Source organism: Bos mutus, chromosome 6 (assembly GCF_027580195.1).
Source record: "Bos mutus isolate GX-2022 chromosome 6, NWIPB_WYAK_1.1, whole genome shotgun sequence".
Taxonomy (NCBI): domain Eukaryota; kingdom Metazoa; phylum Chordata; class Mammalia; order Artiodactyla; family Bovidae; genus Bos; species Bos mutus.
The window spans coordinates 43,474,720-43,490,120 of NC_091622.1; the positions used below are offsets into that span (position 1 = coordinate 43,474,720).

The window sequence follows — 15,401 nt, forward strand, 5'->3', positions numbered from 1 at the left end:
GTCAAAACTGAGATGTTCTGTCAATACAAAATATACAGAAGATTTCAAAGTCTTAAATGTGAAAAACTGAATAGAAGATATTAACAAGTTATAGTGATGACATGTTGATATAATATTTTGAACATATTGTGAAAAATAAAAGACGTTATTAAATTTAAATTTACCTTTTGTAAATGTGGCTACTAGAAAATTTCAAAGTATATATATGATGGCCATAATCTTCCTACGTGGCAGTGGTGGCCTAAAGTTTTGCACTCATCTCAAGTAAGCGATATAGATGCATATAAAATGAGTGACTGGAGAGTCAGCGGCTTTCAGAATGTAAAGGGGTGTTAGGGCAGAGTGCGAGCAGGACTCACCTCTAGGCGCATCACTTCCATCCCCATTAGTGAACAGTGATCCTTGGAGCTTCACCGTATTCTCTCACAGCCCTGTATTAAATGCTGTATAACCCACTCTCCTTACATAATCAGGAACATCCCTGAGGCAACCCCGTATATCTTTTCAACACCTTCCATACCTTTTCAAAACATATAGATAATAATGAGATGGAAACTTATAAACTGAGGTCTAACCAGGTGCTCCAGATTGGTGGGTAGAGAGAAAATAGAGCTGATCATATTCCAAAACTTGACCAGGCTGCAGAAGGCCAGAGCAGAACAAAGTATGCGAACTCTGAGGGATGAGCATGCAAGGTCCTCAAGAAGCCTGTTCTCTTCCTGGGGACTAGAGGCATTTTTCAGTGGGTAACATTCACTTGAATTACAAAATGCACTCGCTTCTCTCTTCCAAGGGAGAAAAGCCTGTTGTTGCATTTATAATGTAGCTTTAGTTTTGGATGCCAAAAATGATTCAGTAAACACAGTTATGTTATGGTATACTATTTCTTATTCAGCACTCAAATTAATCTCAAGGCAGTGCTGGCATTAATTCAATTGGATGCCTGTACTTAGGATTTCACATAGGTGCCTTCATCCAATTCTTCTTCGCAACTAATAAAATCTTAATTCATGGTAATATATTTATTTCTAGTTCAGTTCATGTTAAGGAGTGCAGTACTTTACAGAAAACTAATTAATATCAATCATATATTATAACACTTTTAATGGTTCAGAGGAAAATCTTACACTAGGGGAAAGATTAGATGAACCAGGGGGTCTTAGCCCATCCTATTTACTCTGTTCCTAAGATTTGAGGAAAAGTACCAAGCATCATTTAAAATATTAATTTAATTGAGGGTGTGCATCATGGGAAGTCTGGGAATTAAGAACCCTGGTTCTGATCCCTAATAGGACATTGATTTGATGTGGCCCAAGAATGTAATTTACACTCTCAGAAACTCTGTTTTCTACCTACTTTGTGTAACAACCATGTAATTTGCAAGTTGGTAAAGATATTCAAATTCAGATGCATGGTACTATTAAAATAATGAACAACTTCACTGATAGCGTGCCTTCTGCAATCATTGGTAACAATTCTATTTTTATGAAATGTTTGAGTAATGTTAATAGCATCATATTTTCTGGGATTGGACATATAGTCAGCAGGATGGTATGAGTGTGAGTCCTGGATGACGACGGAAATGGTGCCCCCTGGAGTTGTGCAATGCAGTAGCCTTTATGTTGCCTTAAGGGGCAATGTTTAAAAGGCTTGATTCTACCCTAGATACAAAGAATTGGAGCAGTAGTTATACAACACTTCAGCATCTTAAAAAATAATTATTATAATTCAATAGGTGCCTTGAAGCTGTATGGTCATACTCTCCAGCCTTTTCCTTTCCAAATTAGGCATTAGGCATTCATTCATTCATTCCATAACAATTCCCCCACAGTGACACGCCACACACAAAAAAATTAAGTTAAATAAATAAGCAAAAAATTTAAAAGATTGGCACATCCTATCCTTTTTTTAATTTAAATTTTTAAAATTTATTTTTAATTGGAGGATAATTGCTTTACAATGTTGTGTGATTTTTGCACAATAATGTGTATCAGCCATAAGTATACATATATCCCCTCCCTCTTGAGCCTCCCACCCAAACCCTCCATCTCACCCCTCTAGGTCATCACAGAGCAACAGGCTGAACTCCCTGTGCTATATACACAGCAATTCCCATTAGCAATCTATTTCACACATGGTAATGTACATGTTTCAATGCTACTCATTCTATTCTCTTTTTTTCCCTCTTTAACAATCCACACATGAAACCTCCAAATCTGAGAAAGATATATATTTTTAAATCCTGATAATTAGAAAGAAAATAAAAGCCAAGACATCAGCAGGAGGCTGGGGGCAGAGACCATGTCTCTCCATACTCACTTTCAGAACTGAGTCCATAAATGATAACCCCTAGGATGCATGTCATTCATTTTACTGCAGTGTAAATAGTTGCACAGCAGGTCGAGGGAACACTCACGATGGGGGCTCACACACGCGACTTTTTAATTCACAAGGGCATGGTGACGTGGGAGGGCACCTGGGAGTCACTGCTCAATGAACTCCACAATAGGGCACAGATTTGAAACCCAATCTTAGCCTGATATGGACGTAAGAGCAAATACATACAGTATCATGTGCTTTCCAACAGCCCTGTGTCTCGAGGGAGCTCTATGACATCAGCAGTTCAGACAGGTGGTTCCCTTTCCAACTGTGGAAAATAAAACCCCACTGCAGCGGCACAAAGTAAATATAGCTGTACTGTAATTTTTCCTTGGTGCACTCTCCCTGTGATTTCTGTCCTGTGATGATACTTTATCCAAGGAATCCATCCAGGGCATCCTTCCATGCTAATCACTGATTAAACATTTGCAAATGGGCTGACACTGGCATTCAAGACACTGGTAGAGGATTCTGTTTTGCTGTTCTGGTTGGTAGAATGAGAGTTTTTCCGCCTCTCATTGTCAACTGGCTGCCTAAACCTCTGCTGGAATATGTCACCCTCTGTCTCTGTTACTAATACAACCCAAGAAAATGACAGACAAGAGTCAGACCATCTGAAAATCACATGCACAGAGCAGGTCAATACCAATCACATCCAGTTCGAGTCTGAGAACTCAAATCAGCTGAGATGTACTAAGCCCTTTGTGACCACAACTATTTGCTTTTGCATTTACGAATTATTAGCAGAAGGGCACCCTGTAACTTCTGTATAAGATTACTTAATTCAACTTCTGTTTCCCTTTCTGAACATAGATACTTTTACACTCTGACAGCCGCTGGCTCTTGAAGCATTCTCCTTTTTGTTGTATCTCCTTAGAAACACAAATCTTGTTCCCTGGCAGAGGCGGCTGTAAGTGCTGGACCACATGCCCGAACTAGTTCTCCCTCGCAGCTTTAATTCACAGTAAGTGGCATGAAAGGAGGTCAGCCCTTCTCAAAAAACACTCAGAGTTCTTTTCGACTTCAGAATCTATTTTGGAAAGCCACACTCCCTGGTACGTAAAGAGCAGCTTCCCATTTTGAAATTCTGGCTGTAACTACTGACAACTTTGTGGAACGGCCCTCAAAGAGGCAAAAGCAGGGTGATGATCACAGTTTCAACTCGATCGTCATTCTCTCAGGCCACTCCCATGAGACAAGCAAGTCAGTAACTGCCATCCCCTCTTTGCCCCCAAATAACCCTTTCATTTGAAAACTACTTATGGTGTGCATACATGTCTTAGATTTCTTTCCTGAGATGTTTATTGAATGCTTAACTCAATAATACCATCTTAATCCCGAAAGTTTCCATGGCAACCTACTACTGTAATAAACAAGTTTGAAGGATGGGAAACGAAGTACGGGGCTCCTTTTTCCCCCTCTTCTTCTTCAGCTTTCAAAGAACAGGGTCTTTTCTATTTCTAGATAACATTCTACCTCTAACATTCATAGTCCATACTTCTCTGACATAGAGTAAAAATAATAGCAATAAGAAAATTATAGCTAACATCTAGGGAATATTTGCTGTGTGCCAAGCACTGTACTGAGTAGTTCTGTGGATTATCTCACTTAGTTCTTGCACTAACAGGAGAAGCAAGTACTAATATTCTGTCAATTCTAGGGATAAATTCTGAATCTTAGAGAGGGTAACTTTTCTAAAGACAAAAAGCTGGTATGTGTGAGACCTGGAACCTGAAGTCAGTCTTGTCTGACTGAAGATATTCTGCAGACTATGCAGAAATATGGCATTTTTTGCTTGTGCCTTAAAGTCAAATAACTTAGACATCTAGGAGTCTCTCCACTAATCAGAAGGGGGCCAGAGCTTCACATTCAGAAGCAAACACCAACTCATTTAGCTAAAACTGCCAGGCAAGTTAAGAAAAGGCAGAGCTCAGACAGGAATACAGTCAGTACATGGTAGCCTGCTCTGGCCAGCAGTAACCATACCACAGGTCTCTTTGAATGTGATTTTGCAAATCATTTAAAAGAATGTCCCTTTTTCTGTGGATCAACCGCTGAAGTTAACTTGGGGTGTCTGATTCAGATCATTGAGAGCATCCCCTGAGAAAAAGAAACCCTCATTACAAGGCCACTCTTTTCCCTCCACTCTTCTCCCTAAATGAAATTAAGACTCCTTCTGAAGGTGGCAATTGCAAACGAAGGCCTGATTACAACACGTCTTAAGGCCACATGGCAAATCACACTACAAAAAATGTTTTCCATGCCACATATCTACTCTCTTACAAATCTATACCAGGAAGTACAAACAACGTGTTTATCTCTCTCTAGAACAGAACTCAGCAAATAGACCGGAACTTTGACTCTAAATACGAATAACTGAATAAACTTACAATATATATTTTATAGACTCCGCTTGAAGTGTGGACAAATACAAAAAGGCTGCATGAGTTAGGGCCATTCAAAGCTCACTGTGGTAAAAGTATCCAGAAAGAAAGGCTAAAAAACATGGTTTTGTAATCTCCTGTGATTTATGAAATATCAATAAAACAAACTCCACTGAATGGATTTCAATGTAGGCTTGCAGAATTTTGTGGTGCTGGTTTTGAAACAATTATAACTAAGACCTCAAGTCCTTGGGTCACTTGGTGGACTAGAAGGCCATCATTCACAGGAGCAGGTTCCAAAGTCAATGGCCCAGAGTTCAAAGCCAGAATAGACTGTGTGCTCTGATATCCTCACACCTCCCAGAGCGTAGAGGAACAAAGGCAAACAGGGACAGACTATGGTCACCTGGGGGGTAGACACGTGTGATTAATTCTGAAATCTCCATGGCCACCATCACCACAATGCCTAAAAAAAAAATCAAAACCATGCTCATTGTAACTGAGTAGGAATGAAACGTGCGTGCTTTGGTTTTGCAGTATTTTGAGGTCTAGTCTGAAGATAATGATTTTATAAAAAGAAACTCACTTTCTAAAAGAGCATTAAGCCAAGTTCATAATCATGATCCCTTTCTAGGTATGTAAATTAAGCTGCTAAGAACAAACACTTTGAAGCAGAATCTAATTCAGATAGACATAGAATACATTGTCTGTGAAGACCGTGCCCTCAGCAAGGAACGCCAGACACAAACACGAGTACGAAACCACCTCTACACCTCCATCCCACAAGCCGAACTACTTAATTTCTCTGAGTCTTCATCTATCCATCTAGAAAATGAACACAATGCCTACCTTGCAGGCTTAACCATGGGATTCCACAGAAGTTCAGGGTGTGTAGGCAAGAGGCTGCAGAATCCAGGCCTCACCTGCAGGGGGAGCTACACAAATGCCCACTTCCTTGTCTGATTTCTCAGCTCCAACTATTTCTCTGTCCTCCCACTCCTCCCTGTCTCTCCCTTCCTAAAGCTTTTTTTTTTTTTTTTAAGTAAAATGTATGCAGTAAAGTTTCTGTACCTACAGGCCGATGGGATAGACATTGAGATTTACGAATATGCAAAGGTGAATGAGGACCAGACTTCATGCTTCCCTCTCTGGGGGTGTCTTGCCTAGTTAGAGAAGAGAGAGTAGAAATGACAACTCAGCTTGGAGATTACAGTGAGTCCCAACTCAATGTGTAACAGAGGCATTTTTACAGATCAAAGTTTCACGTGAAAGAAAAATCTTGAAAACTCTTAAATGGAAAAAAATGTGATATCTAAATTTATCTCCAATGCTTTAGTCACTGCAAGTTTGGGCAAAGGTATGAGCAAAGAGATAGTACAAATTGCTAACAAATGTCACTTGCTTCAAAAGAAGGAGTGACAGACAATATCTACATTTTCCAGCTTCAAGCATCTTCTTTAGGTATCTGCAGGCAAAATCATTAAGGACTAAATATGAAAAATCAAAAATTTGAAAATGTAGAAATGGGTAAAATGTAGTCATTTCCCATTCAGAAAAAAACAATCAAAAAACAAACAAACAAAAAAAAGGAAAATGTGAAGTGTAGATTACTCATATGCACCAAAGGTCTTGCTGAATATCTGCATCATAAAACTGCTCTAGAAATGCCCAGAGTTTACAATAAATAAAACAAATTAATGGGCAACATAGGAGAGGAGAAATGTATTCTCAGAATTCATATATTCTTTTTGTAAATATTATCAGTAACCACCATCACTTGAAAAAGGAATAGGGAAGAGGAAAGAAAACACCTTACTGCTTGGAAAATTATCCATGAAGAATCTGTCTCTGTAATTCATGTCCACAGTTGTTATTTATAGTCTCAGACAGTAACTTGAGACTTGCCCAAGGGTGTGAGATAGACTTCCTTCTCCTCCACATGAACTCTGCCTACTAAGTACTAACTGCTCACAGTCTTCCCACCTTGTAAAGGTAGATAAAGTCAATCCTAAAGATAACAATTAAAACTTAGAGTCCTTGCTAAAAAGAGTTGGAGTCAAAGGACGACTTCTGCGCTATAGTGCCACAGCAAAGAGGAAGACACACATCACCCATCTCTCTACACCTAGATACCTGCATGGGGAAAAAAAAAAAATATATATATATATATACACACACACACACACATACACATATATGTATGTATCTCCAAATGCATAGAACACAGGATAAAAGGGGAACCAGCCAGCTGTTATGAGCCAACAAATCAGGAAGAATCCACTATGTCCAAAAGATGGTCCACCAGCATCCCAGGTGCTGAACCTGTGTAAGATCATAAAACTTTCTGCCCTAAAACTGCTTATTGTCTAAGAGTGAGTGGAAGGTTGGACTCACCATCAATCAACACACCCACATGTAAACAGAACAAGGGCATGTGTGCCGAGGGAGAAAAGATGGGGGTCAGTTAGGGGCTTGAAAACAGATCTAATTTACCGTATAAACAGCCTAGAACAAGAATGCCAGACAGGTCCTGTGAGGATGTTAGAGGCTCCTGCCCCACATGTGGCTCAGACTGTAAAGAATCTGCCTGCCAAGCAGGAGACCGGGGTTTTATCCCTGGATTGGGAAGATCCCCTGGAGAAGGAAATGGCAACCCACTCCCAGAATTCTGGCCTAGAGAATCCCCATGGACAGAGGAGCCTGGCGGCCTACAGTCCATGGGGTCGCAAAGAGTTGGACACAACTGAGTGACTTTCACTTAATTCTACTTCCTAGGTCCACATGTAATTCAAATAATTGAACCCATCACTAAATTACACATGAGTAGAGAAATCCAGTAGAGTTATAACCTCTGTCACAGTAGCTGTCTCCAATGATCACTTTTTGTTAACCACTTTATAAACTGAAGTATAGTTCATTTACAACATTAAGTTAGTTTCAGGTGTACAGCAAAGTGATTTAGTGTGTGTATGTGTATTATTTTTCAGATTTTTTCCATTATAGGTTATTATAGGATACTGAATATAGTTCCCTGTGCTGTACAGTAGATCCTTGTTTACCTAGTATATATAGTGGTGAGTATTTGTTAATCTCAAGCTCCAAATTTATCTCTGCCCCCACTCTCACCAGCTCCTTTAGTAACCGTAAGTTTGTCTTCTGTGTTTGTGGGTCTATTTTTACTTTGTAAATAAGTTCACTTATACCTATCATTTTTTTAGATTCCACATAAACGTGACATCATATGGTGTTTGTCTCTGTCTGACTTAGTACGATCATCTCTAGGCCCATCCACATTGCTGCGAATGGCGTTATCTCATTCTTTGAAATAAATGCAATCATCTTTCAAAGGAAAAATTTGTGTGCCCTTGCATGTGTGACCTGCTTTGCTGAGTGCCCTACTCACTAGTTTAGAGTAGTGTTGGGTAATTCTGTATGGCTGCCAACATGCAAATAAAGCAAAACAGAGGTGTGGTTTGCCAGGACCTTGCTCATCCATCCATGGGCTCGCCAATGAAAGTTCTGGGATCCCGAATAAATGACAGCAAGAGGCATACATGCATGGAAAAGGGCATGTGGATTCCTCTAGCTTTGGAGGGTACCTGCTGAGTCCCCAGAAGAGTAAGAGGCAGAAGGAGGAAGGATAAGGAAGGGGAGGTAACATTCCCCTTAAATAGGGCTGACCTGGGGAAAGAATCAGGCTCTGATACTCCCAGACTCTTTGAAATGAATCAAGACACTTAATTTCCCTGGGTCTCTATAAAATAAGGATGACACCACTGCCCTCATGGAGAATACCTAGCGTGGCACCTGTAGATATTTGGTTAAATGTTAGCTTGCCTCAATACTAAGGGGACTAGAAAATAAAAAGGCCTGGTGACAAATGATGAATCATCCAAGGTCCAGAGTTAGCTGCTAAGGGAAATACAAAGAAGTATGAAAGATAGTGAGAGCCGAGACCTGGTTCTCAACCAGGTGGTGGGATGCAGCTGCTTATGTGATATTATTGGAAATCAATCTTTAACCTATGAAATTCCAGGAAGTAACTAGACCAGAGATAGAAAATCAAAGGTAGTTTAAAAAGGAAATAGGCAGCTTAAAACAAAAAAAATACAATCCAAGCTGCAAAGTCCATCATGTACCCACTACCATTCTAAATGCTTGTATACATATTATCTTATGAAATAGGAACTATTGTTATCCTTTTTTTCAGATGGAGAAAGAGACACTAAAAGTTAACAACCTAGTTTCAGGGTGCATGCCCTTAACCTCTACACTGAACTGCCTCCCTCTGCTAACAGAGTTTTTAATCTTTGCTAACTAAAACTGCAATGTGCTACAGCTACGTAGTGGAATGAGAGCTGGCTAATGGCCTCACAGAGCCCACAGTTTAATAGGGACGATGGAATCTATGAGTCTGGGGCAGCTGTACAAGAATCTGCTGGACAAAGAACAGAGAAGCCCGGGCTGCCCAGAAGAGAGTGGGGAAGGAGAAGCAGGTGTTATCAGAACAGAGCCTTTCTCCCATCTCCTTGCTTTGAAATCATTCTATGTGCACCCAGCACAGTGTGGGGCACACTCAGTGGAAAATTGCCTTTATCATCTTTTGATTATCAAGATAATGATATTGTCTACTGATCTTACTCACAAATATGAATAAAATGCGATCTATCCTCTCTCAAGGAGCATATGATCTTGTGGGGACGGAGATATAAATTAATTCTAATAGGACTTCTGAAAGTAATTCTAATAGGACTTCTCATATTAGGTTTGTGGTGATGACTTGAAATCTTGAGACGACAGACATGATATACAATCATAGTCCTGATTATTTATATCACCAAAAATTTCTGATAGTTACCTGATGATCTTCCTAATGGTCCATCAGTCTGACAATTTCTGCTGTTACATGTTGATAAACTAGGCTAGGGGGCTTCCCAGGTGGCATTAGTGATAAAGAACCCGTGTGCCAGTGCACTAGATATAAGAGACTTGGGTTTGATCCCTGGGTCGGGAAGATCCCCTGGAGGAGGACATGGCAACCCAGTCCAGTATTCTTGCCTGGAGAATCCCACAGACAGAGGAGCCTGGAGGGATACAGTCCATAGGGTAGCAAGGAATCAGACATGACCAAAGCAGCTGAGCACACAGTACAAACAAACTGGAATAAAGGATCATGCATTTAATTAAGAAACATATGTTGAAATATAATTCATCAATGATTTTCCATTGGGCAAAAGATGGACAACATCCACCATAGACTAGAGAAATTATGACATGTGAATATGAATTAGCTCATCAAGAAATATATATTAAAATACATACCAGTAGCTTCTGAAAAGCACTCGTTTTTAAAGAAATGCAGTTCTGAGCACTGTTCAGGAACTGCCTGTCCCACTCCATCACACACACACAAACGTAAAAATCACAAACTGCATGATAACAAAATGAAAAGACTAAACCACACAAAGGTCATCAAGGTTAGTTTGAAAAATTACCCAGTATGCGAAACTACCTTTTTAAGCAGAAAAATGTCTTAGAAAAGGTTCAAAGAAAGAGAGCAAGAATTCCAGGTGAAGAGATGGCATTTTCAAAAGCAGGTTCTCCGTTGCTAAGCCAAGCTGAGAGGCAACAGGACAGACAGAGCCCCAGACATTCGATTCTGAGGCTGACCATGGCTTACAGCCATACGGCCTAAGGAAAGGTATGAAGGTTCTCTTTGCCTTAATTTCCTTATCTATGCCTAGGCTCTTAGGCGGATTTCATAAAGGATCATTGTTTATGTGTCAACTCGGCCAGGCTATGGTGACTAGTTCTTCAAACACTAGTCTAGGTATCACTGTGAAGGTATTTTGTAAGTGTACCTTTTTAAGTAAAGCAGATGACTCTCCCTAATACGGGCAAGGCTCATCCAATCAATTGAAAATTATAAGACCAAAAACTGAGGTTGCCCTCAGAAGAACGAACTCTGCCTCAAGTCTGTAGTTTTCAGCCTGCTAGTCTGCCCAACAGGCCTGCAGATTTTAGGCTTGCCAGCCTTCCTAATCATGTATATCAATTTCTTCAAATCTCTCGTTCTCTCCCCCTCCTCCCCTTAACCAATTTAACCAAGAAACACATAATTAGAAAGTATAGTTAGCCAATGACTAGTAGTCAATGACCCCCCTTTGCTATCTTAGGGGATAACGGAGTGCTTGACATAGAGTTCACCTTAATAAAGATTCATTCAAGCAATGAACATATGAACAAATGAATGCAATCTCTTCCAGAAGAGATTAGATGTCCCACACACGTGTAACAAAGAGCATATAGAATGCAGGCCCTTCAGCAGTAGTAGTGTAGTTTAGTTACTTAGTCGTGTCTCACTCTTTGTGACCCCCATGGACTGTTAGCCCACAAGGCTCCTCTGTCCATGGGATTTTCCGCGCAAGAATACTCAAAAGGGTTGCCATTTCCTTCTCCAGGGGTATCTTCCCAACCCAGGCATTGAATCCACATCTCCTGCATTGCCAAGTGGATTCTTTACCACTGAGCCACCAGGGAAGCAGTATTAGAACAAATGTCTTCTAGCAAAATGTCTAAAAGCTTATAAATATAATTTTTAATGAAATTCCAAAAGTAAATTAGGACTTTTCGGAAGAGAAAAATGCAAATAAAATAACACACAAAGATATTTAAAACATACTCTCCATAAAGACATTGCTTTATTCATCATTATGTCCATAGGTCCAAAATGGTAACTAAGCAACTTAAAAAACATGTGTTGAGAAGGAACAAATACTAGAATTCTATAGCTATGTAAAGGGCTTTCCTGGTAGCTCAATCGGTAAAGAATCTGCCTGCAGTGCAGGAGGCCTGGGTTCGATCCCTGGGCCAGGAAGATCCCCTGGAGAAGAAAATGGCAACCTACTCCAGAATTCTGGCCTGGTGGGCTACAGTCCACAGGGTCGCAAGAGTCAGATGCAACTAAACTGCCACCATAGCTATTAAAGCAAAGTAGGACATTTTTCCCCTATTTCTTGGTATCCACCCAAACTATTTTTATTCTGAGCTAACAGAACATCATGGAGGAGACACATATTCATTCACCCATCTTCACATCCATGCATTCACAAAACATGCACTGAGAACATGCCACATTCTGCAGACTGTGCGGGGCTCCAGACTGAATATAAAGAAGGTAAGTCCTCCCTTTGGATCACCACAGGCTGGCAAGTGAGCAGATCCATAAATAAGTATAATTATATTAGTAGAATTTACTGGAGTAAAGCAATGCAGGAGGTGCTAGGCAAGCTAAGAGAATGGACATCTAATCTCTTCTGGAAGAGATTGCATTCATTTGTTCATATGTTCATTGCTTGAATGAATCTTTATTAAGGTGAACTCTATGTCAAGCACTCTGCTATCCCCTAAGAACACTCAGATCATATAATAAATAATATTAATGAGTAAATTATATTGAATGCTTACTATATTTCAGGCATGTTCTAAGCCTTTTACTTAATTTATCGATTCTCTTTATACCACGAAGGAATTGGTTATGTGTTTTCCATATCTTTCCTATAAGACAATCATATGGACATAAATTCTCATATTTATTCTTCAAATAGTTGTTGATCACAATCATCTACCAACTATCACCACTGTTAAGCACCAATTTGATTAACACATAATTTGTGTCCTTAAATGTAGTAGAAGAGACTGACATATTCAAACAACTATAATATGATACCCATAGCCTAGCAAAGGCTTTGTCATAGGCATAAAGATGCCGTCTCCAAAACGTTCCCAAAACTTGGGACTATGATTATGAACTCAATCAAAAGAAATGTGTTGAGAGTGGGGCTTTTGTTTGCTTTTTTTGTTGTTGAAGAATTGTTGGTTTAAAGGTTGCATTAGTTTCAGGCATACAGCAAACTGATTCAATTTACATAATATATATGTATATATACACACACATACATATATATTCTTTTTCATGTTATTTTCCATTAGAGATTGTTACAAGACATTGAGTACAGTTCCCTGTGCTCTACAGCAGGACCTTGTTGTTTATCTACTTTGTATACCAGTAGTGTGTATAAGTTAATCCCAAACAACTAATTGTTGAGAGTGTTTTTTCTTATCCTTAAGCAAGAAAAACAACCAAAGAGAAATATTGATAACATGCATGGTAGACAGATCTTCAAAATCATATTTAAAAACAAAACTCTCTCTTTTTTGTGACTAAGGACTAGATATTATGTTAACTACAGGTCAACACGGCCTGAACTGAACATAGCTGCCTGGATGTCAGCCAACGCCAGTGTCTTCTGTCACTGTCCAGGCACTAATGCTGGAATAAAGTATTGTTTCTCAAGACCTCAGAGCTCACAGTATGAGCATAGCAACAGAAGATGTTGACATAAATATCTTGCATTATTGATAAATAGCTTGAATTTGTCATCAATTAACACCAACTATATATTGCAACAGTTTTTAAATGAAGACTTGTAAATAACTGTAGTTTAATTACTTGAGGAAACTACAACATCCATCAACAGTCACAACTCCTGCTAGGTATCATCCCGGTCTTAGTAAGTTTTGCTGTCACTTAAAAAGGTTACAGAAACAAAAGAGGAAATATTTTTGTACTTTAAAAGAAGAAAGACCAATTCTATCCAAGAAACACAAGTCTAAAACTTCTTGGAAAGAAAGATAGAGACAGAGTAAGGGAGAAAGAAAGAGAAACACAGAGAGAAAGAGGAGGAGACAGAGAAAGTAGTGAGCATTGGGAAGAAAGCAATAAAAGGAGAGGAAGAGTCCCCAGCTAAATCAGAAATGAGATTACTCAACTGTCAATATGAGGAAAAAGAAGGAGAGATTCCATTGAGCTCTAGGAAAATGGGCTATTTGGTTTCTCTTGTACTTTTCATTGACTATTCATTTCTTTGATACTTAAAAGGTATACCCTACCTATTTCTAAAAATGGGATCCTGGATCACAAATGAAGTTAGACATATAAAACAAGACTATAAAAATGAAAACCAGGTCAAATCAGGTTAAGAGGAGAAAGGAAGTAGACACTAGGTATAAACTTGAAATGCATTATTTTTTTGTAACTGAGTTCTGAATTTACTTGAGTTTCCTGGCAGTTTGGACAAAAATAAAAAAGTCTTGGGTTAGATAAATATTCATTATTCAGTAAAAGGAAACAAGACTTCTCTGAACTCTCCAGTACAACTGTAATTCCAGTCTTACCTCCAGCACCAGCCATTAATATCCCCTTTCTTTCCATATTTTTCTTCATAGCATTTATCAGTTTTCTAAATTTTGTATATTTTGCTTATATTATGTCCCCTTCCACTAGAATATAAAGCTCATGAAGATTGGGGGGGGTGGATCTTTGTTTTTTGTTCACTATTTTATCTCAGTTTCTAGAAAAGTATCTGGCATACAGTAGATTGTTGTTGTTCAGACACTAAACCAGGTCCGACTCTTTGCAACCTCATGGACTGCAGCACACCAGGCCTCCCTGTCCTTCACTATCTTCCGAAGTTTGCCCAAGTTCATGTCCATTGAGTCAGTGATGCTATCCAACCACCTCATCCTCTGCCACCCTCTTCTCCTTTTGGCTTCAATCCTTCCCAGCATTAGCATCTTTTCCAATGAGTAGGCTCTTTGCATCAGGTGGCCAAAGTATTGGAGCTTCCAGCTTCAGCATCAGTCTTGCCAATGAATATTCAGGTCTTATTCCCTTTAGGACTGACTGGTTTGATCTCTTTGCTGTCCAAGAGGCTCTGAAGAGTCTTCTCTAGCAGCACAATTCAAAATCTACACAGTAGATGATATATGTATAAATATTGTCATGGAGTCAAGAGCGATTTTTTTTCTCAATACTGAATTCCAGAAGAAATTTATTATGAAGTCACCTAAATAAACTATGAGTTTCCCTGGTGGTACAGTGGTAAAGAATCCACCTGCATGCAATGCAGGAGACACAGGAGACACGGGTTTGATCTCTGGGTCAGAAAGTTCTCCTGGAGGAGGAATGGCAACCACTCCAGTATTCTTGCTGGGAAAGTCCCAGGGACAGAGGAACCTGGTGGGCTACAGTCCACAGTGTCGCAAAGAGCAGGACACAACTGAACACGAGCATGCAAATAAATTATACCAGATATGGCCGTGCTGAGATCAGGAGATAATGTGCTGACAAGCCATGACAAGCACAAAGTAAGAGGCACATGCAAGTGTGTAGTGATATGGGAACAGAATTTGAAGCCAGCAGAGCTAATTTCAGCTACCAAGGCCACTTCTTCCCACCCTGAGCCTTCTATCAGGTAGTATGGCATAATTGCGAAGCCCATGGCTTCTGAAGTCAAGCAAACTGGTTTTAAATCCTAGTTCTATAAGCTCATATGCTGTGTGACCTTTGACATTTACTTTACCTCTCTGTGCTACAATTTCTTCATCTGTAGAATATAGATAATAATAGGACCTACCTCAAAGGACTACAGTGATAATTGAGTTTATAGATGTAAATCAATCAGAACATTGCCTAACACATAATGGGATTTCCCAGGCAAGAGTACTGGAGTGGGTTGCCATTTCCTTCTCCAAGTAAATCTAACTACTGGCAGTCAATTTGATCTTGGGCCCCTC

At 39.5% G+C, this 15,401-nt stretch overlaps 1 protein-coding gene across 3 annotated transcripts in view; it reads right to left on the reverse strand.

Annotated features, from left to right (window-relative positions):
- PPARGC1A (PPARG coactivator 1 alpha) overlaps positions 1-15,401 on the reverse strand; it is a 326,216-nt gene that overhangs the window by 116,054 nt on the left and 194,761 nt on the right. The window contains exon 1 of one of the 3 annotated variants that reach the window (XM_070372210.1): positions 2,320-2,457. The exons of the other annotated variants lie outside the window; for them this stretch is intronic. Within the exon in view, the coding sequence (XP_070228311.1) occupies positions 2,320-2,337 (18 nt within the window). The 5' untranslated portion in view covers positions 2,338-2,457. Of the gene's footprint in view, positions 1-2,319; positions 2,458-15,401 lie in introns of those variants that run through there. 3 annotated transcript variants of the gene reach the window in all.